The sequence below is a fragment of the Trichomycterus rosablanca genome, chromosome 9 (assembly GCF_030014385.1).
Source record: "Trichomycterus rosablanca isolate fTriRos1 chromosome 9, fTriRos1.hap1, whole genome shotgun sequence".
NCBI classification, from domain to species: Eukaryota; Metazoa; Chordata; class Actinopteri; order Siluriformes; family Trichomycteridae; genus Trichomycterus; species Trichomycterus rosablanca.
In genome coordinates, this window is record NC_085996.1 from 15,462,085 (window position 1) to 15,485,097 (window position 23,013).

General features: G+C 40.8%; 1 protein-coding gene across 1 annotated transcript; it reads left to right on the forward strand.

Moving 5' to 3' along the window:
- The first annotated feature begins 10,597 nt into the window (after nucleotides 1-10,597).
- psmg4 (proteasome (prosome, macropain) assembly chaperone 4) lies at nucleotides 10,598-13,964 on the forward strand. Its single transcript, XM_063001173.1, has 3 exons — nucleotides 10,598-10,870; nucleotides 12,507-12,582; nucleotides 13,768-13,964. Exons 1-3 carry the CDS (start codon nucleotides 10,709-10,711, stop codon nucleotides 13,887-13,889), a joined length of 360 nt encoding a protein of 119 aa, XP_062857243.1. The 5' UTR covers nucleotides 10,598-10,708; the 3' UTR covers nucleotides 13,890-13,964.
- Nucleotides 13,965-23,013: the final 9,049 nt, after the last annotated feature.

Consider the following 23,013-nt stretch of genomic DNA (forward strand, 5'->3'; position numbering starts at 1 on the left):
GATGAAGGTCTAGAAGATTACCAACTTAAACAGCAGCAATAGATGAGCGATCGTCTTTGACTTTACATCTACAAGGTGGACCAACTAGGTAGGAGTGTCTAATAGAGTGGGCAGTGAGTGGACACGGTATTTAAAAACTCCAGCAGCGCTGCTGTGTCTGATCCACTCATACCAGCACAGCACACATTAACACACCACCACCATGTCAGTGTCACTGCAGTGCTGAGAATGATCCACCACCTAAATAATACCTGCTCTGTAGTGGTCGTGTGGGGGTCCTGATCATTGAAGAACAGGGGGAAGCAGTCTAAAAAAGCATGCAGAGAAACAGATGGACTACAGTCAGTAATTGTAGAACTACAAAGTGCTTCTATATGGTAAGTGGAGCTGATAAAATGGACAGTGAGTGTAGAAACAAGGAGGTGGTTTTAATTTTATGGCTGATGGTGGTCATTTTTGTATCTGTACATTTGGGGCATTTAGCAAGTGTTCTGTGAAGGGCTGTATATACCTGTTAGTTAGCTTTCATTTGCAACCACTGTTCCTCTTGGCTGATAACGTTTAGATAGGAATTCTAATAGGAATTCTGCTAGTTTATCATATCACAATGCTAAAGGTTACATATTTTATAGCTGGTGCATTGGATTATTTGGGTATCAACAATATTTATACTATATTTATACTATGTAAAACAGTTTAAACTACTCAAACTGATTTTAAATTATATTTTACATATAAAAATGGAAAAAAATATACCTTAAGGTAAAGCATATAACTGGGTAAAATTATTATTAATAATTGATCATTATTATCATAATTATATTAAAAAATAGGCATCGCTGATGAAGTGAGCAATGCACAGCTTGTTCTCTCTGTGCCCTACCTCCAAAACACATGCAGAAAATTGACTGGCTGCTCTAAATCTTTCCTAGTTGTGGGTAAGTAATTAAGTACAACCCCAAATCAGAAAAAGTTGGGACTGTATGGAAAATGCAAATAAAATAATAATGCAGTGTTCCTTACATTTATTTGACTTTTATTTGATTGCAGACAGCTCCAGACTGATCAGCAACAAGTCCATAAGCCAGGGTCTGTCATGGTATGGGGTTGTGTCAGTGCCCTTGGCAAAGGTCATTTACACTTCTGTGATGGCAGCATTAATGCAGAAAAGTAGACATTGAGATCTTAGAGCAACATATGCTGCCTTCAAGACATCATCTTTTCCAGGGAGTCCATGCATTTTTTAACAAGACAATGCAAAACCACATGCTGCACACATTACAAAGGCATGGCTGTGGAAGAAGAGGGTACGGGTACTGGACTGGCCTGCCTGCAGTCCTGACCTGTCCTCAATAGAGAATGTGTGGAGAATTTTGAAAGGAAAATGTGACAACGACGACCCCATACTGTTGCACATCTTAAGTTGTGTTTGCAGGAAGAATGGAACAAAATAATAGCTGAAACACTAAATCACTTGGTATCCTCGGTGTCAAAATGTCTTTTAAGTGTGGTGAAAAGGAATGGCAACATTACAAAGTGGTAAATGATTTACTGTCCCAAATTTTGGAATGTGTTGCAGGCCTGAAATGCAGGAAAGGATGTTTATTAATAAATGAAATGAAGTTGAGCAGACAAAACATGAAATATCTCAGGTTCATCCTGTCTGCAATCAAATAAAAGTCAAAGTAAATGTAAGAAACATTATTATTTGCATTTTCCATGCTGTCCCAGCTTTTTCTGATTTGGGGTTGTATGTAAGTGTCTGACAAGCTCATGGCCAGGTGTCCACATTCTGTTGGTCATACAGTCTATGAAATGAAGTGTTATGCCAAAATGTGAAAATCTCAGCTAGTATTTCTGCTTCAACATTCACATTTAATTCATATAAGACTTTCCATAAGCTACTGACTAGACTTATGTGCTGAGACAATATACTTTATGGCAGATAATTATTATACAAACTGTTTATTCTTAAATGAATCAGCTGAAACATGTCTGTCTGTGCAGGATCTTCATGCTTTAAGCTACAGGATTTGAAATTGAGGCTGCAAATGCAACTGAAATCCCCTAAAGCCCCAGGCCTGTTCTTACATAGGCATTACAAACTCTTACAAACACACATGTTCCTCTGCTACCTTCCACTGGCCCTCAAAATGATCAATCTCAAGAGAGACTGATGAGGCCTGAGAGTTGAAAGGGAAGTCCCCTAATACACACAGTCACAGTTCACACTTAAAGCACAGGTTAGTTTCCAACAACACACATTATTACTGATACACTGCTGCTTCCTAATTTCATCTATTTTTGCTCATTTGTCACATTTAAATGTTTTAGATATTTCAACAAATTTTAAGATAAAGACAACACAAGCACACACGTTGCAGCTTTTAAATATACTCTTTATTGAGGATAAAGATTTTTTTAGATCAAAACCTATATCACTATTTGAAAAAGTTATTCCCCCTAGCTACTAAATCAACTAGATAACCAAACTGAATAGACAGTTGAATTTCACAAGCCACACAAAGTCATGATTACTATCAGACCCTTCAAATCTAAACATCACCTAAATAAGATAAGATAATATTCCTTTATTGTTCCCCATGAGAGAAATTTGGGTGTTAAAACAGCTCCAGTGCAGTGTAAGAACAGTAAGTACAGTAAATAGAGTAAATAAAATATAGTAGAATGCAATAGTAATGCAATTACCATTACACAGCAGTATGACAATTACAACTACTGTATATAAGAGAACACTATCCACTGATCAGCCATAACATCAAAACCACCTCCTTGTTTCTACACTTACTGTCCATTTTATCAGCTCCACTTACCATATAGAAGCACTTTGTAGTTCTACAATTACTGACTGTAGTCTATCTGTTTCTTTACATTTTTTTTAGCCTGCTTTCACCCTGTTCTTCAATGGTCAAGACCCCCACAGGACCACCACAGAGCAGGTATTATTTGGGTGGTGGATCATTCTCAGCACTGGAGTGACACTGACATGGTGGTGGTGTGTTAGTGTGGCACTGCTGGAGTTTTAAAATACCGTGTCCACTCGCTGTCCACTCTATTAGACACTCCTACCTAGTTGGTCCACCTTGCAGAAGTCAGAGACGATTGCTCATCTATTGCTGCTGTTTGAGTTGGTCATCTTCTAGACCTTCATCACTGGACACAGGATGCTGCCCATGGGGCGCTGTTGGCTGGATATGTTTTGGTGGTGGACGATTTTCAGTCCGGCAGTGACAGTGAGGTGTTTAAAAACTACATCAGCGCTGCTGTGTCTGATCCACTAATACCAGCACAACACACACTAACACTCCACCACCATGTCAGTGTCACTGCAGTGCTGAGAATAATCCACCATCAAAATAATACCTGCTCTGTGGTGGTCCTGCGGGGGTCCTGACCATTGAAGAACAGGGTGAAAGCAGGTTAAAAAGATATGTAGAGAAATAGATGGACTACAGTCCGTAATTGTAGAACTACAAAGTGCTTCTATATGGAAGTAGAGCTGATCAAATGGACAGTGAGTGTAGAAACAAGGAGGTGGTTTTAATGTTATGGCTGATCAGTGTATGTACATATGTAGTATGAACTGTAGAAGTGCAGGGGAAAAGGGTGGGAAAGAAAGATCTTCTAGTTATTGTGTAGGCTTGTCAGTGCAAGGACAACCTGTGTATTCTGCTATTATTATGCAGTCTGATGGCAGTTGGCACAAAAGAATGTCTGAAACGCTCTGTTTTGCTCTTTGGTGGAATTAGCCTGACTAAAAGTACTGCTCAGCCGCCAAAGTTCCTCATTGAGAGAGTGAGAGGGATTGTCCAAGATGGTCCTAATTTTGTTCTTTATCCTCCTCTCATGCACTACCTCCAGACTGCCCAGCTCCAGACCCACCACAGAGCTGGCTTTCCTTATCAGCTTATTTAGTTTATTGGTTTCTCCAGCCTTGATGCCACCACCCCAGCACACCACAGCAAAAAAGAGGGCGCTGGCCACCACAGACTGATAACAAGCTTTCAGCAGTCTGTTACACACATTAAAAGACCTCAGCCTCCTCAGAAAGAATAGTCTACTCTGTTCTTTCCTATAGAAGGCATCAGTATCCAGTCCAGTTTGTTGTTTATATGCACCCCAAGGTACTTGTGGGAGTCCACCCTCTCCACTTCCTTTCTCTGAATAAAGACAGGGGCAGGGGGGCTTCTGTTCCTTTGGTAATCTACCACAATCTCTTTTGTCTTACTGATGTTGAGCTTCGGGTGATTATTACTGCACCATCTTGTGAAGCTCTCGATCAGTCCTCTGTACTCCTCCTCGTTGTCCTTGGTAATACAACCAACAATGGAGGAGTCATAGAAAAACTTCTTGAGGTGGCAGGAACCAGAGTTGTAACAGAAATCAGAGGTGTATACAGTGAAGAGGAATGGTGCTAGCACAGTCCCTTGGGGTACATCAGTGTTGCAGATCACAGGCTCAGAAAAATAGAACAAAATAGACAAAACAGAACCTGTCTGGCATGTGAAGCATGCATAAGATCTGCATAAGATGCCACAAGATGCCACGTTCTAAAGAGGTTCAAAAGTATATGCAAAACAAAGGCATTAAAATCTACATGTCTGGAACTGATTACAAAGTCATTGCTAAAGCTCTGGGACTCACAGAGAGAGTTGCCAGTACACTGAAATCTCACTCATCCAGAAGTTTGCAAAAGAACCGAGACAAACCTCAGCCCTCAAGGTCAATTTACACAATTACACATAAAAAAGATATAAGGCAAAAATGACACTGCACTCATTACTGATGACCATAAAGAACACAATGCCTCATTTCATATTTGCCAAAAATCTTTTAGATGACCTTCAAGACTTTGGGGATAATATTCTGTGGAGTAATGAGCCAAAGGCAGAAACTTTTTGAAGATGTTCTGCTACATCTAGCATAAAGCCACCACTGCATTCCATCAAAAGAACATAATACCATTAGTTCAACATGGTGATGGTGGTGTGATGGTCGGGGGCTGCTTTGCCTCTGCATGATCTGGATGACTTGTCATGTCTGACGGAACCACAAGTTCTGCTCTTTATTAGAAAATCCTGAGGAAGAATGTGTGCCAGTCAGTTTGTGACCTACAGAGCAAGTGCACTTGATTATGCAGCAGGACAATGACCTGAAGAACACAAGCACGTCCACTTCTGAATGGTTAAAATATTTGGACTTTTTGGAGTGGCCTGACCTAAATCCCATTGAGATGCAGTGTCAAGACATTAAACAAGCAGTCCATGCTCAAAAAACTACCAATGTAGCTGAATTTAAATAATTCTGCAGAGTTTAGTAATGTAAAAGACTCATTAAAAGTTCTATTCAAGTCCAATTTATTTGTATAGACATTGAACATTGTCTCAAAGCACTTTACAGAAACCAGTACCAACAGACCAAAAACCCTTGTTGAGCAAGCCAAGGGCGACAGTGGAAAGGAAAAACTCCCTTAAATATAGGAAGAAGCGCCGCTCAGATGGCGCAGCGGTGAAAACACACGCTGCAACCAGAGCTGGGATCTCGAATTCTACATTGATTGTATCGAGTCTCAGCTCTGCCTGTCGGCTGAGGCTGAGCGGCCTCATGAACAATGATTGGCCTGTTGTTCAGATGGGCGGGAGTAAGCTGGATATGGGTCTCTCTCTGTCAGACTGGTGCTATTACGACCTCTGCTGGCTGATTAGAGGCGCCTACACAGAGATGAGGAAAGTGTGCTTAGGGTGTGTCTCTCCGTACACAACGCTAGGTGGCACAACACTCGTCAATGTGTGGGTGATAAGATGCATATGGCTTGCTGCCCACGTGTCGGAGGGGGCGTGGGTTAGCTTTGATCACCTCGGTCAGAGCAGGGAATGGCATAGGCAAAGAGGAAGCATGATGCCATTGGGCAATTGGATGCATTAATGTATACAGTATATATATATATATATATATATACAGTGTATCACAAAAGTGAGTACACCCCTCACATTTCTGCAGATATTTAAGTATATCTTTTCATGGGACAACACTGACAAAATGACACTGACACAATGAAAAGTAGTCTGTGTGCAGCTTATATAACAGTGTAAATTTATTCTTCCCTCAAAATAACTCAATATACAGCCATTAATGTCTAAACCACCGGCAACAAAAGTGAGTACACCCCTTAGTGAAAGTTCCTGAAGTGTCAATATTTTGTGTGGCCACCATTATTTCCCAGAACTGCCTTAACTCTCCTGGGCATGGAGTTTACCAGAGCTTCACAGGTTGCCACTGGAATGCTTTTCCACTCCTCCATGACGACATCACGGAGCTGGCGGATATTCGAGACTTTGCGCTCCTCCACCTTCCACTTGAGGATGCCCCAAAGATGTTCTATTGGGTTTAGGTCTGGAGACATGCTTGGCCAGTCCATCACCTTTACCCTCAGCCTCTTCAATAAAGCAGTGGTCGTCTTAGAGGTGTGTTTGGGGTCATTATCATGCTGGAACACTGCCCTGCGACCCAGTTTCCGGAGGGAGGGGATCATGCTCTGCTTCAGTATTTCACAGTACATATTGGAGTTCATGTGTCCCTCAATGAAATGTAACTCCCCAACACCTGCTGCACTCATGCAGCCCCAGACCATGGCATTCCCACCACCATGCTTGACTGTAGGTATGACACACTTATCTTTGTACTCCTCACCTGATTGCCGCCACACATGCTTGAGACCATCTGAACCAAACAAATTAATCTTGGTCTCATCAGACCATAGGACATGGTTCCAGTAATCCATGTCCTTTGTTGACATGTCTTCAGCAAACTGTTTGCGGGCTTTCTTGTGTAGAGACTTCAGAAGAGGCTTCCTTCTGGGGTGACAGCCATGCAGACCAATTTGATGTAGTGTGCGGCGTATGGTCTGAGCACTGACAGGCTGACCCCCCACCTTTTCAATCTCTGCAGCAATGCTGACAGCACTCCTGCGCCTATCTTTCAAAGACAGCAGTTGGATGTGACGCTGAGCACGTGCACTCAGCTTCTTTGGACGACCAACGCGAGGTCTGTTCTGAGTGGACCCTGCTCTTTTAAAACGCTGGATGATCTTGGCCACTGTGCTGCAGCTCAGTTTCAGGGTGTTGGCAATCTTCTTGTAGCCTTGGCCATCTTCATGTAGCGCAACAATTCGTCTTTTAAGATCCTTTCAGTGACCAGTATGAGAGAGTGTGAGAGCTGTACTACTAAATTGAACACACCTGCTCCCTATGCACACCTGAGACCTAGTAACACTAACGAGTCACATGACATTTTGGAGGGAAAATGACAAGCAGTGCTCAATTTGGACATTTAGGGGTGTAGTCTCTTAGGGGTGTACTCACTTTTGTTGCCGGTGGTTTAGACATTAATGGCTGTATATTGAGTTATTTTGAGGGAAGAATAAATTTACACTGTTATATAAGCTGCACACAGACTACTTTTCATTGTGTCAAAGTGTCATTTTGTCAGTGTTGTCCCATGAAAAGATATACTTAAATATCTGCAGAAATGTGAGGGGTGTACTCACTTTTGTGATACACTGTATATATATAAAGGAATCAGACTCAGCAGGGACCCCCATCCTCCTTGGGTGGCCTGTCAGTCAGTACTTATAGTCACATGTATCTCCTCTATGAGAGATCACATGAAGGGCCATTATAAACAGAGGATGTGAAACAATGAGGTCCAGGTGACATTAATTACCATATAAACCTTTGTTAGTTTAGCAGAGTCACTCCATACAGCCCTTAAGCAGCCAAAAGGAAGTGAAACCGCTCTATGAACTGCTACGAAATCTAATGCAGTCATAAGTATGGAACACACAAGTCACATCAAAAACACTACATGAATCAATCAGTTTGTTCTTTACCAGTCATACTACAGGGGCCAGTGATAGTTCAGTGGTTAAGGTACTGGGCTAGTAAGCAGAAGGTTGCTGGTTCAAGCCCCGCCACCACCAAGTTGCCACTGTTGGGTCCCTGAGCAAGGCCCTTAACCCTCAATTGCTCATCGTGTTCAGGTCATTGTGTAAGTCGCTTTGGATAAAAGCGTCTGCTAAATGCTGAAAATGTAAATGTAAAAATACTACAACACAAGCTGACAGTTTTACATAGTGAAACCCAATATTTGTGCACATTCTTTTAACTGAATCAAGATAAATTATTACAGACACCATACACAATCTGGGGAAAAACCTTCCCACAGGAGTGATGGCCACAAAGGAGGGGGCGCTCCATATCAAAGCTCATGGTTTTGGAATGAGATGTTCAAAAACCTGTACATAAAATTGGTCATACAGTCTTGCAGTCATGCAGTCTTCATAGACAAACAGTAAAACAGTGAAATGGGTCATATAAAAGAGCTCAGTAACTTTTACCTTGGCATTGACACAGCATGCCACATTTTCCACTTTTTTTTAGCCCATTTTCTTCTTCAATTAGAAGCTGTCAATTTTCCCCTATTACACTATTCCAGAAGTATAGCTAAAAAACCACCCTTACATGTTATTTTGTGACAGAACATACGTAGTTAAAGAGACCAGATAGATTCGTCTGAGATTCCTCATGGTGATAGATTGTCTAGTGTGTGACCCCCTATCACTGATCAGTCATGTAGTGTAAAAACCACAATGACTTAAAAGACTTCCGATTACAGATTCAGAGATTCAGTTGTGTAGTGTGAACTGTACATCGATCTGAACACCTTGAAAGTCGTGTAATGTGAACTTGGCATAACAGAGAGTTAGTGGAATCAGCAATGACATTGATGTGAGCTGGTTCACAAGCAATGTTCCAATTCATCCTAAATGTTGAGGTCTGGTGAAATTTCTCCACTTTGGTTAAACATAAAAACATCTTTGTGGATGTATGATCTGGAAATATATAAAATAACGTAAACAAAAATGGTTAAAAAGTGTTGTCCGTGCTGTATTACAGTGGTTCCTAACCACTGGGCCACGGACTGGTACTGGTCCTGGTCCGTGGGTCATGTCTACAAAAGCAATTAAAACACTGATTCCATTTCCAACATCCTATTTTTTTGAAGCGGGATTTTTTGCAGTGACAGCAGCCAAAACAAAGTTATGAAGTAGACTGAACATTAGAAACACACTATGAGTGTTATTGTATCCTATCACCCCTAGGTGGGAGCATCTTGTTGCAGCGAAAAATGCTCAGGATTCCCACTAATTTTGGTGAATAGTATTGTTATGCACTGTGTTTTTATTATGCTCGTCTTATAATTATTTTTTTTTAATCCTTCCTCCCCGACCGGGCCGTGAAATTATATATTTTATCTAACCGGTCTGTGATGTTGGGGACCGCTGCTGGGTTAGATTTTATACACTATTTTGCCAAAAGTATTCACTCACCCATCCAAATCATTGAATTCAGGTGTTCCAATCACTTCCATGGCCACAGGTGTATAAACTCAAGCACTTAGGCATGCAGACAGCTTCTACAAATTAGTGAAAGAATGGGTCGCTCTCAGGAGCTCAGTGAATTCCAGCGTGGTACCAGTCATTGGTATTATAACAAAGTGAAAGCAATTGGAAACAAGAGCAACTCATCCACGAAGTGGTAGGCCACGTAAAATTACAGAGCGGGGACATCGGATGCTGAGGCGCATAGTGCGGAGAGCTCGCTAACTTTCTGCAGAGTCAATCACTACAGACCTCCAAACTTCATGTGGCCTTCAGATTAGCTCAAGAACAGTGTGTGGAGAGCTTCATGGAATGGGTTTCCATGGCCGAGCAGTTGCATCCAAGCCTTACATCACCAAGCACAATGCAAAGCGTGGATGCAGTGGTGTAAAGCACGCCGCCACTGGACTCTAGAGCAGTGGAGACGAGTTCTCTGGAGTGATAATTTACGCTTCTCCTTCTGGCAATCCGATAGACGAGTCTGGGTTTGGTGGTTGCCAGGAGAACGGTACTTGTCTGACTGCATTGTGCCAAGTGTAAAGTTTGGTGGAAGGGGGATTATGGTGTGGGGTTGTTTTTCAGGAGTTGGGCTCGGCCCCTTAGTTCCAGTGAAAGGAACTCTTAATGCTTCAGCATACCAAGAGATTTTGGACAATTTCATGCTCACAGCTTTGTGGGAACAGTTTGGGGATGACCCCTTCCTGTTCCAACATGACTGCACACCAGTGCACAAAGCATGGTCCATAAAGACATGGATGAGCGAGTTTGGTGTGGAAGAACTTGACTGGCCTGCAACCCGATAGAACACCTTTGGGATGAATTAGAGCGGAGACTGTAAGCCAGGCATTATCATCCAACATCAGTTTCTGACCTCACAAATGTGTTTCTGGAAACATGGTCAAAAATTCCCATAAACACACTCCTAAACCTTGTGGAAAGCCTTCCCAGAAGAGTTGAAGCTGTTATAGCTGCAAAGAGTGGGCCGACATCATATTAAACCCTATGGATTAAGAATAGGATGTCACTCAGACGAGCGAATAATTTTGGCAATATAGTCTCTGTGCATTTTTTCTCCAGAACAGCAGGTGGCGCCCAAACGGCTGAAATCTCGCGTACAGACTTAGGAGAAGTAGAGTAAGTTGCATGGTTGAACAGCACTTTCGGTTTGTCAAAGCGAGAAATCAATGAATAAATAAATAAACAATTTATTGTGATATTAAATTAGTCATCATCATTGTCGGGGACAATATGGAGAATGGAGATGACACTATCGTTATTCATGATTTTTCGGAGAAGCTCTTGGAGCAGATGGTCCATTTTCATGTGATGAAACTGAACGGAGGATTTTTCCTGTGGGTCGGAAACAGTCCTGTTTTCTCCAATCTAGCTGTTTCCATGAACAGTAAATTTGTGAGTAGGATGTAATTATCTTATTTTAATAAAGAGAATTTTAGTTTATCTTAAGTGTTTATGATTGGTAATCATGGGTATTATACACCCAATATGTCACAGCTTTAGTTCATCTCATGTAAATGGTCAAAACTGTCTGATAGTTAGTTCATATGTTCTAGATATTAAAATTATGCTTTTCAGCCACACTCTTTGCTTACAGCTGTGTTTAAATAATCATATGCCAACAACTTGTGGCAATCATTTGCCTCCTTGCCAGTGGCGGCTCCTGCCAAATCTCTCAGGGGGAACAATTGTTGCAATGATGGCCAAGGTGACCCGTTCACTGGGTAAATTAAAGCTTAAATAATTAACATCTTAAGTCATCTGTCAGTTTGCCCTCACAAATAACTTTGAACATGGAGAGAGACCAGCTTTACAATTAATCATAAAATGAAGTAAAGCCTTCACACTAACAATTTAATTCTTAAGTCTTCATCAGATAGCATTTTATTTTAGGTGCAGCAGATCCAGAATAAAGATTGGCATCGGGGCTGATGTGCAATGAATAAAGAAGAACAATTAAACAATTGGGGAGATACAATCACAATTCAAAATTACAATTTAAAAATTACATTACTTACTTGTAATTTACTTGTTACTTGATGATTTTCCCCCCTTTGTAGATACTTGATTTTTAAATTTGGTCTGGGTGGCCCTAATTCTTAAGTTGCTAATTTATCCTGATTACACGATGGAGTTGCTCCGAACTGAGGTAATGGTAGTCATGGTGACGAGATCGCGACACCAGGTTACATGTGATGCAAGCACGCAAGTGCGTGCCCTCCCGGAACCCATTCAGAATGTATCGAAGCGCCTGCAGTTTGAAAAAAAGAGTCTTAACATGAGAGTCTATGAGGGCAATCCGGGTCGATTTTCAGTTAGACTTTTGGGGCGGTACTGTACGGAACACAACTCAACGCTGATTGGACTACGATATTCAGAGGCAAGACAGACTCCAGAACAGTCACAGCTGTGATAGAAAAATTTCTATCCTTTCGCCCTTTGGTGGTGCGTCGCCCGATTGCCCTAAGGAACGAGCCACCCCTGCTCCTTGCACAGAATGAGGTCCATATCAGGTTTGCACAGAGCACACTAACTCAACACCTTAAATTGGAACATTGATTCCGATTGAACTAACTTTGATCCAAAGCACACAGCGTCCATTTTTTCCAAAAAAGACCCGGAATGCTGATTCATCTGACCACAATACACGTTTCCACCGTGTGATGGTCCATTCTAGATGCTTCTGAGTCACGAGAAGTCTATGCCGCTTCTAGACATGGTTAACATAAAGTTTTTAAAACTTTATATAAAATGCTTATAGACAAGGAGTGAGGAATGGCAGGCTTTCAATTCTCATTAGAGAGAAATGAAAGCTTGTTTAGTTAAAACAGTAAAACTCTGGGTGGTCTTTTTATTTTTGGTACATAAACATCAGGTTGGTACAGACAAGCTTAAATGCTTAAAACAAGCTTAAATGTGGAAATCTGACCACAGAACATGGTCCATCTCTAATGATTTTGTGTATATAATATATATTTATATACATTTAATATACATTTTTTATGTATTTTTTTTTGTTGCTCTTTGCTAGGACTCCATGCCGCTGTCTACAATGGTATTGGGAGATTCATCTGACACGACCCCTAGTTCCCTAGCTCAGAGACTAAGTAAGAAAAGCTCACTACACTGCACACACTATCTTCTATTACACAATACTGAGAATTGAGTCTTCTTGCAGAAACACATGCGCCACATATACACACTTACACAGTTATCTATAATATATAATAATAGTTATTAACCTACGCTGATCAGCCACAACATTAAAACCAGCTCCTTGTTTCTACACTCACTGTCCATGTTATCAGCTCCACTTACCATATAGAAGCACTTTGCAGTTCTACAATTACTGACAGTAGTCCATCTGTTTCTCCACATGCTTTGTTAGCCCCCTTTCATGCTGTTCTTCAATGATCAGGATCACCACAGAGCAGGTATTATTTTGGTGGTGGGTCATTCTCAGCACTGCAGTGACACTGACACTGGTGGTGTGTTAGTGTGTGTTCTGCTGGTATGAGTGGATCAAAAACAGCAATGCTGATGGAGTTTTTAAACACCTCACTGTCACTGCTGGACTGAGAATAGTCCACCAACCAAAAGCATCCAGCCAACAGCGCCCTGTTGGCAGCGTCCTGTGACCACTGATGAAGGTCTAGAAGATGACCAACTCTAACAGCAGCAATAGATAAACGATCTCTGACTTCACATCTGCAGAGTGGACCAACTAGGTAGGAGTGTCTAATAGAGTGGACAGTGAGTGGACATGGTATTTAAAAACTCCAGCAGCACTGCTGTGTCTGATCCACTCATACCAGCACAACACACACTAACACACCACCACCATGTCAGTGTCACTGCAGTGCTGAGAATGATCCACCACCTAAATAATACCTGCTCTGTAGTGATCCTGTTGGGGTCCTGACCATTAAAGAACAGCATAAGAGGGGGCTAACAAAGCATGCAGAGAAACAGATGGACTACAGTCAGTAATTGTAGAACTACAAAGTGCTTCTATATGGTAAGTGGAGCTGATAAAATGGACAGTGTAGAAACAAGGAGGTGGTTTTAATGTTCTGGCTGATCAGTGTATAGTTGTAGTAAATCATGGTGTCTATGTCTACACTGTATTTTTATTAAATACTACAAACAATTGTATTTAAATTTCATATTTTAAATAGAACACATGTAGCAACACCTTTTCCTTGAGGCACATCAACTACCACCAGTACTACAATTTGACAACCACTTCTGTAAGGTGATGAAATATATTTCTGTTTTTGTTTATATTTCAGCAAAGAAAACCAAGAAACAGGTGTTTGTTAGTTATAACCTACCTGTGGCTGACTCGAGTCTAACACTGTTAGTGGAGAACAGAATCAAAAAGGAGATGGACCTTCATCCTGACAAATTTTAATTCCTCTGAATTGTAAACTTTATACATTTTGTGTCAGCTTTGTACATAGATAATTCAATAAAGATTATAAAGTTCGAGGGGTTTATACATGTTTTGCTTTTATGTTCACAGTATGAAAATCAGAGTCATTCCTGCAGTGGGTTTTAGGATTAGGAAGCATAAGCAATAGTGAATCAATTTCATCTGTTTTGGTGCAAATGAAAATGACCACTGGTGCACTGGAAAGGCAAGACAAACCCCCAAAATGGCGATGGTTTTGGAAATGACGATCATAGACAATTACTCTTTTCTTATCCTTCCTGGCTGATTCTTCTGTAGTATATACAGTGTATCACAAAAGTGAGTACACCCCTCACATTTCTGCAGATATTTAAGTATATCTTTTCATGGGACAACACTGACAAAATGACACTTTGACACAATGAAAAGTAGTCTGTGTGCAGCTTATATAACAGTGTAAATTTATTCTTCCCTCAAAATAACTCAATATACAGCCAATAATGTCTAAACCACCGGCAACAAAAGTGAGTACACCCCTAAGAGACTACACCCCTAAATGTCCAAATTGAGCACTGCTTGTCATTTTCCCTCCAAAATGTCATGTGACTCGTTAGTGTTACTAGGTCTCAGGTGTGCATAGGGAGCAGGTGTGTTCAATTTAGTAGTACAGCTCTCACACTCTCATACTGGTCACTGAAAGTTCCAACATGGCACCTCATGGCAAAGAACTCTCTGAGGATCTTAAAAGACGAATTGTTGCGCTACAAGAAGATTGCCAACACCCTGAAACTGAGCTGCAGCTCAGTGGCCAAGATCATCCAGCGTTTTAAAAGAGCAGGGTCCACTCAGAACAGACCTCGCGTTGGTCGTCCAAAGAAGCTGAGTGCACGTGCTCAGCGTCACATCCAACTGCTGTCTTTGAAAGATAGGCGCAGGATTGCTGTCAGCATTGCTGCAGAGATTGAAAAGGTGGGGGGTCAGCCTGTCAGTGCTCAGACCATACGCCGCACACTACATCAAATTGGTCTGCATGGCTGTCACCCCAGAAGGAAGCCTCTTCTGAAGTCTCTACACAAGAAAGCCTGCAAACAGTTTGCTGAAGACATGTCAACAAAGGACATGGATTACTGGAACCATGTGTCGGAAACTGGGTCGCAGGGCAGTGTTCCAGCATGATAATGACCCCAAACACACCTCTAAGACGACCACTGCTTTATTGAAGAGGCTGAGGGTAAAGGTGATGGACTGGCCAAGCATGTCTCCAGACCTAAACCCAATAGAACATCTTTGGGGCATCCTCAAGCGGAAGGTGGAGGAGCGCAAAGTCTCGAATATCCGCCAGCTCCGTGATGTCGTCATGGAGGAGTGGAAAAGCATTCCAGTGGCAACCTGTGAAGCTCTGGTAAACTCCATGCCCAGGAGAGTTAAGGCAGTTCTGGGAAATAATGGTGGCCACACAAAATATTGACACTTCAGGAACTTTCACTAAGGGGTGTACTCACTTTTGTTGCCGGTGGTTTAGACATTAATGGCTGTATATTGAGTTATTTTGAGGGAAGAATAAATTTACACTGTTATATAAGCTGCACACAGACTACTTTTCATTGTGTCAAAGTGTCATTTTGTCAGTGTTGTCCCATGAAAAGATATACTTAAATATCTGCAGAAATGTGAGGGGTGTACTCACTTTTGTGATACACTGTATATTAGGGCTGTCAAACGATTAAAATTTTTAATCGCGATTAATCTCAGAATTTCATATAGTTAATCGTGATTAATCGCATAAAAAAATAAATCTGTGTAAATGTTATAGAAAACAAGGATTTTTAAGTGAAATGTTACAATTAAAATGGTGAACACATTTTATGCTAAATGTACTTATGTTAAAAACTGCTGGGACAAGAGAAAACTGTAAGGGAGTTTTATTCACTCACATACTAGGCAGTAATACTATCCAGCAGAGACCCTTGACTTCGTATCTTGACTTTGTCAGATTGTAGGTTAAAATTTCTCAATCAGCAAACATTGTAGATCAGCGGTGCTTCAGGTGGGAAAAGGCGTAGTTATTGTAACAGACTTTTCTGTGCTTGTATCGTGACAATGGTTTGATGGACGTTTCTACACGAAGTGAGTGTGTTTTGACCCCTTGGGGCTTCCATAGTTCATGGAATAGCATGCTTGGCTAACGCGATGACTAGCTGTCCGCTATTCGGTACCGTAGCAGAAAATGTAATAAAGTGTTCTGCTCCCGACAATTTGTGAATATACTGTGTATTTATTTCTTTATTAAGCAAGTGCATCACTATGACGCTTGGTTACATTATGTTAACAAACCGCATATGAAACAAACGGTGGCAAGTCCGACGTTAAAACGTTGGTTCTACCAGTCAGACGCGCCCCCCTGTCATGTCCAGGGGGGGCGCGCCCCACACTTTGAGAAACGCTGTCTTAATGAGAGATGCCGTACACGGTCAAGTCTTAACATGAACTACGGATGACTCGCAGGGCCAAATAAAATTTGCGTTAACGGCACAATTTTTTTTTTATCGCGTTAAATTGAGATCGCGTTAATGCGTTATTATCGCGTTAACTTCGACAGCCCTAATATATATATTATTCATCACATAGTGGAATGCATTGAGAACAAAATAACATAAAATTGATCAATGTAAATCAAAATTATTATCCCATGGAGGTCTGGATTTGGAATCATACTCAAAATCAAAGAGGAAAATCCAATTACAGGCTGATCCAACTTCAGTGGAAATTCCTCAAGACAAGTTAAAATGAGGCTCAGTAGTTTGTGTGGCCTCCACATGCTAGAGGTAGCATGAGACGGTGTCTACAACCCACAGAAGTTGCTCAGGTAGTGCAGCTCATCCAGGATGGCACATCAATGCGAGCTGTGGCAAAGAAGGTTTGCTGTGTCTGTCAGCACAGTGTCCAGAGCATGAAGCAGATACCAGGAGACAGGCAATACACCAGGAGACATGGAGGGGGCCGTAGGAGGGCAACAAACCAGCAGCAGGACCGCTACCTCCTCCTTTGTGCCAGGAGGAACAGAAGGAGCAGTGTCAGAGCCCTGCAAAATGACCTCCAGCAGGCCACTAATATCCATGTTTCTGCTCAGACTGTCAGAAACAGACTCCATGAAGGTGGTATGAGGGCCCGACGTCCACAAGTGGGGCTTGTGCTTACAGCCCAACACCGTGCAGGGCGATTGGCATTTGGCAGAGAACACCAAGATTGGCAGATTCGCCATTGGCGCCCTGTGCTTTTGACGGATGAGAGCAGGTTCACAGTGAGCATGTGACAGACTTGACAGAGTCTGGAGACGCCGTGGAGAACGTTCTGCTGCCTGCAACATCCTCCAGCATGACCGGTTTGGCAGTGGGTCAGTAATGGTGTGCGGAGGCATTTCATTGGAGGGCCGCACAGCCCTCCATGGGCTAACCAGGGGTACCCTAACTGCTATTAGGTACCGGGATAAGATCCTCAGACCCACTGTGAGACCATATGCTGGTGCAGTGGGCTCTGGGTTTCTTCTGATGCATGACAATGCTAGGCCTCATGTGGCTGAAGTGTGTCAGCAGTTCCTGCATGATGAAGGCATTGATGCTATGTACTGGCCTGCCCGTTCCCCAGACCTGAATCCAATCGAGCACATCTGGGACATCATCCACCAATGCCACGTTGCACCACAGACTGTCCAGGAGTTGACTGATGCTTTAATCCAGGTCTGGGAGGAGATCCCTCAGAAGAACATCCGCTGCCTCATCAGGAGCATGCCCAGGCGTTGTAGGGAGGTCATACAAGTACGTGGAGGCCACACACACTACTGAGCCTCATTTTAACTTGTCTTGAGGAATTTCCACTGAAGTTGGATCAGCCTGTAATTGGATTTTCCACTTTGATTTTGAGTATGATTCCAAATCCAGACCTCCATGGGATAATAATTTAGATTTACATTGATCATTTTTATGTTGTTTTGTTCTCAACGCATTCCACTATGTGATGAATAAAGATTTTCAACTGGAATATTTCATTAATTGAGATCTAGAATGTGTTATTTTAGTGTTCCCTTTATTTTTTTGAGCAGTATATATATACTGTATATATATATATATATATATATATATATATATATATATATATATATATATATATATATATATATATATATATATATACACCGAATAGGCATAACATTAAAACCACCTCCTTGTTTCTACACTCACTGTCCATTTTATCAGCTCCACTTACCATACAGAAGCACTTTATAGTTCTACAATTACTGACTGTAGTCCATCTGTTTTTCTGCATGCTTTGCTTGAATGAAAGGGATACTCTAGGGTTGCTCAATAATCTTTGTAAGAAGCAATATCATCATGCCAAAAAGCCAAGAAATCAGTCTGGACCTCAGACAGAAGATAGTGGACCTTCATCTTCAGGGGGAGGGATATTGCATCATCGCAAAGCACAAAGAAACAAAGTCTGTTAAAAATAAACCTGGCCATGGTCGAAAACGCAAGATTTCCAAAACTTTGCAGCAAAAAATAATCAGAGATGTCAACAAGAATCCCCGGACCTCTGCAAAGATGATTGTTACTGAGTTGGCTTCCTCTGGACTTGATGTTTCATGCAAGACTGTTGTGAGGGTTCTTCATCGTGGTGGACTTCGTGGTCATCGTCCAAGAAAAACCCCGTTGCTCTCACAGCGGCACACCAAAGCCCGACTGAACTGTGCCAGAGACAATCTGAAACATAAGGGTGAGTTTTGGAAGTCTGTCCTTTGGTCTGATGAAACCAAACTTGAGCTGTTTGGGCATATGGATGCTGCTTTTGTTTGTGTAGGAAGGGTGAGGCCTTCAACCCTAAAAATACTGGCTGTTTTGCTGCTTCAGGGACAGGAAACCTTGTTCGGGTGCATGGGACCATGAAAAAAGAGGATTATGTGGATATTTTGAAGAATAACATCAAGACATCTGCTGCCAGTCTAGGGTTAGGTCGTCGCTGGGTCTTCCAACAAGACAATGACCCGAAGCATACATCAAAGTTAGTCAAAAACGTTTTGAAAGACACCAAAATCAAGGTTCTGGAGTGGCCCTCTCAGAGCCCTGATCTCAATCCTATCGAGAATCTGTGGAGGGAGCTCAAGGTTCGGGTCCATGCTCGGAGACCAAGCAATTTGCATGATCTTTATCAGAAGAGGTTGTTGTCAGTTTTGGATCAGAAAGGCTACACTATTGACTATTAGTTGTCAGAGGGCTAATAATTTTGACCATTGCATTTTTTGCTTTTTTCTTGTTTCAGTTCAGCAAACCAATAAAAATGTTCATTTGACCTTATGCTGATGTTGTCTTTGTTCTTGTGGACGCACACAAACTATAAACACTTAAGGTTATGGCCCATGTCATAGGAAGGATAAAGGTTTTATTTGATTTCATAAGGGGGGCTAATAATTTTGACCTTAACTGTGTATATATACTGGTGCTGGTCATAAAATTAGAGTATCATTAAAAAGTTGATTTATTTCAGTAATTCCATTCAAAAAGTGAAACTTGTATATTATATTCATTCATTACAAACAGACTGATATATTTCAAATGTTTATTTCTTTTAATGTTGATGATTATAACTGACAACTAATGAAAACCCCAAATTCAGTATCTCAGAAAATAAGAATATTACTTAAGACCAATACAAAAAAAGGATTTTTAGAAATGTTGGCCAACTGAAAAGTATGAACATGAAAAGTATGAGCATGTACAGCACTCAATACTTAGTTGGGGCTCCTTTTGCCTGGATTACTGCAGCAATGCGGCGTGGCATGGAGTCCATCAGTCTGTGGCACTGCTCAGGTGTTATGAGAGCCCAGGTTGCTCTGATAGTGGCCTTCAGCTCTTCTGAATTGTTGGGTCTGGCGTATCGCATCTTCCGCTTCACAATACCCCATAGATTTTCTATAGGGTTACGGTCAGGCAAGTTTTCTGGCCAATTAAGAACAGGGATACCATGGTCCTTAAACCAGGTACTGGTAGCTTTGGCACTGTGTGCAGATGCCAAGTCCAGTTGGAAAATGAAATCTGCATCTCCATAAAATTGGTCAGCAGCAGGAAGCATGAAGTGCTCTAAAACTTCCTGGTAGACGGCTGCGTTGACCTTGGACCTCAGAAAACACAGTGGACCAACACCAGCAGATGACATGGCACTCCAAACCATCACTGACTGTGGAAACTTTACACTGGAACTCAAGCAACGTGGATTCTGTGCCTCTCCTCTCTTCCTCCAGACTCTGGGACCTTGATTACCAAAGGTAATGCAAAATTTACTTTCATCAGAGAACATAACTTTGGACCAGTCAGCAGCCTTTTTGTCTTTAGCCCAGGCGAGACGCTTCTGATGCTGTCTCTTGTTCAAGAGTGGCTTGACACAAGGAATGCGACAGCTGAAACCCATGTCTTGCATACGTCTGTGCGTGGTGGTTCTTGAAGCACTGACTCCAGCTGCAGTCCACTCTTTGTGAATCTCCCCCACATTTTTTAATGGGTTTTGTTTCACAATCCTCTCCAGGGTGCGGTTATCCCTATTGCTTGTACACTTTTTTCTACCACATCTTTTCCTTCCCTTCGCCTCTCTATTAATGTGCTTGGACACAGAGCTCTGTGAACAGCCAGCCTCTTTAGCAATGATCTTTTGTGTCTTGCCCTCCTTGTGCAAGGTGTCAATGGTCGTCTTTTGGACAACTGTCAAGTCAGCAGTCTTCCCCATGATTGTGTAGCCTACAGAACTAGACTGAGAGACCATTTAAAGGCCTTTGCAGGTGTTTTGAGTTAATTAGCTGATTAGAGTGTGGCACCAGGTGTCTTCAATATTGTACCTTGTCACAATATTCTAATTTTCTGAGATACTGAATTTAAGGTTTTCATTAGTTGTCAGTTATAATCATCAACATTAAAAGAAATAAATATTTTAAATATATCAGTATGTGTGTAATGAATGAATATAATATACAAGTTTCACTTTTTGAATGGAATTACTGAAAATCAACTTTTTCATGATATTCTAATTTTATGACCAGCACCAGTATATATATATATATATATATATATATATATATATATGTGTGTATGTCCTAATGTTACTGTAAATAGAGTTTGCATGTGTCTATTGCATAGGGTTTCTTATAATGTTTCCCCAACTCATGTAGCATGATATGCAGCCAATATTGAGTAACTTAGGATTCACTCTGTGTGTTTGGTTTATTAGTAAGCTATAAGCTATAAACTAATAACGTTTTTAGTTATAATGGTTATGTTTTATTTTCCTAGTTCATAAATATTATATTGCCTATTTCAAAGCTAAGCCCAGAGATGTTAATTATGTGTGTTAGCAAGCGTGTTAACTTTAACAAAATACATGTTATGGTGCTGTGGGATTTTTAAAATGTTATACTGTCTAAACTACAACAAGGAATTAAGCTTTTTAGATTTAACAACTTTGGAAGCCTTAAGAACAAACATATTTGATCATCTTTTTAAATCCAGCCTTAAAACAGTGTTTTAGGAAAAAAAAAAAGGCTAAATGGATAAGAACATATAAACTAATATAAATGTATTAGTGTTAAGGTGTACTTTGCACAACAACACAATATCCACATGCATGGGGGCATATTGAAAAACTTGGGAGCAAAGGCTGTCCTACCATGACATGTAAGTGACCAAGCTGATTCGATGTCAGGTTGAATAATGCCTTATGCCTTACAGTTGGATTGAGCAGCTTTGGATGAGGTTAAGTTCCTGCTTAATCACACTAAAATGTAAGATAATAAAACAAGCCCTGTAAGCCAGTCTGTGATTGGTTAATGCATAGACACAATGGTGAACCTTCATAGGTTATTAAGCATAAAGATGACCAAAATGTCCTTGTAAATGTAGTTGCATTGTATGTTCATACCAGCTGTGGTTCATTTCTTTGTTTCTTGTTATTTTTTTTTTCTTCTAAATTACAATATCCATATCCCTTTTTTGCTTGTAGCATCGAGGCATTCCAGACTTTTAAATTTATTAGTTTTTTTTTTTTATATTGCACAGCCAGGGTTGCCAGATTTCAGCTATGGCAAACTGTGGTGACTGCTCCCAACTTAATACCAATACCAGTAGCATACCAATGATTATACTACTGTTTAAAATTCAAAGAACTGACTATGTTCTGGCCCCCTGGTCCACCAAGTGTTCGCTCTTTTTTTAATGATAGTTTTCGGTGTGAAAGGTGTATCATCCATTTATTAATTCACACTTAATAAACCAGTTTTATTCCTTATTGAAATGTACAAGCAAATACATACAAATCACTTGGCAACAACATGTGCCAACATGCACATGGTCTTTTTCCCCCATATACATACTACCGCACTACATAGTATATTAAACATACCATCTGTAGTGCACTGAATTTGCACACTATTTAGTATGCTAGAACAGTTAAATATGCAGCTATGGTGAGTTTAGTGCATGAACATCTGTAAATGATTGTTACGTTTTCTGTACATTTTATCCCAGATATGTTTTATTACAAACGTTATTCTTCCAAAAATGGTTTAGGACCCAGTACATTTAGCACTGTAAATATCTTCCTTTCCACAGAAACATGAATTCAAATGAACCAAATGTTTCACAGTATTACAAATGAAGCAAATACCACTGTGCTTTACTTCCTTTATTTATTGCCACTGCCTTAACCCTCCCTCATTTAAATAAAGATGTGCTGTGCCAGGAGGACACTGTACTCTTTACACCCATTTTTTAAAAGATGTCATTGTCATTTGTTGTGCATAATAATTCATAATGAGTTGTAATTCAGGTGAGAGGACAGAATTCTGATGTGTCAGGTGTATCTTGCAGTGTAAGCCGACTCACTACCTAGAATCACGTAGCAAAGGACCAAATGCACACAGAGTATAGTCAAATATCAAATATACCTTCAATCCTTAATATTAATAATAATTATTATCATTGTTATATTTATTATTGTTGTTTCTATTAATTATTTAATCATTTTTATACGTTATGCTATTAACTAATTGATTGGCTGTTTAAAACATACACAATATGGATCCCTGGCC

Bases quoted from the DNA above. Each gene is read 5' to 3' on its own strand.
- psmg4 (XM_063001173.1), top strand. From the start codon at position 10,709: ATGGAGAATGGAGATGACACTATCGTTATTCATGATTTTTCGGAGAAG. The intron at 10,871-12,506 runs GTGAGTAGGATG...GCTCTTTGCTAG, and splicing joins TTTCCATGAACAGTAAATTT to GACTCCATGCCGCTGTCTAC. The intron at 12,583-13,767 runs GTAAGAAAAGCT...TTTATATTTCAG, and splicing joins TTCCCTAGCTCAGAGACTAA to CAAAGAAAACCAAGAAACAG.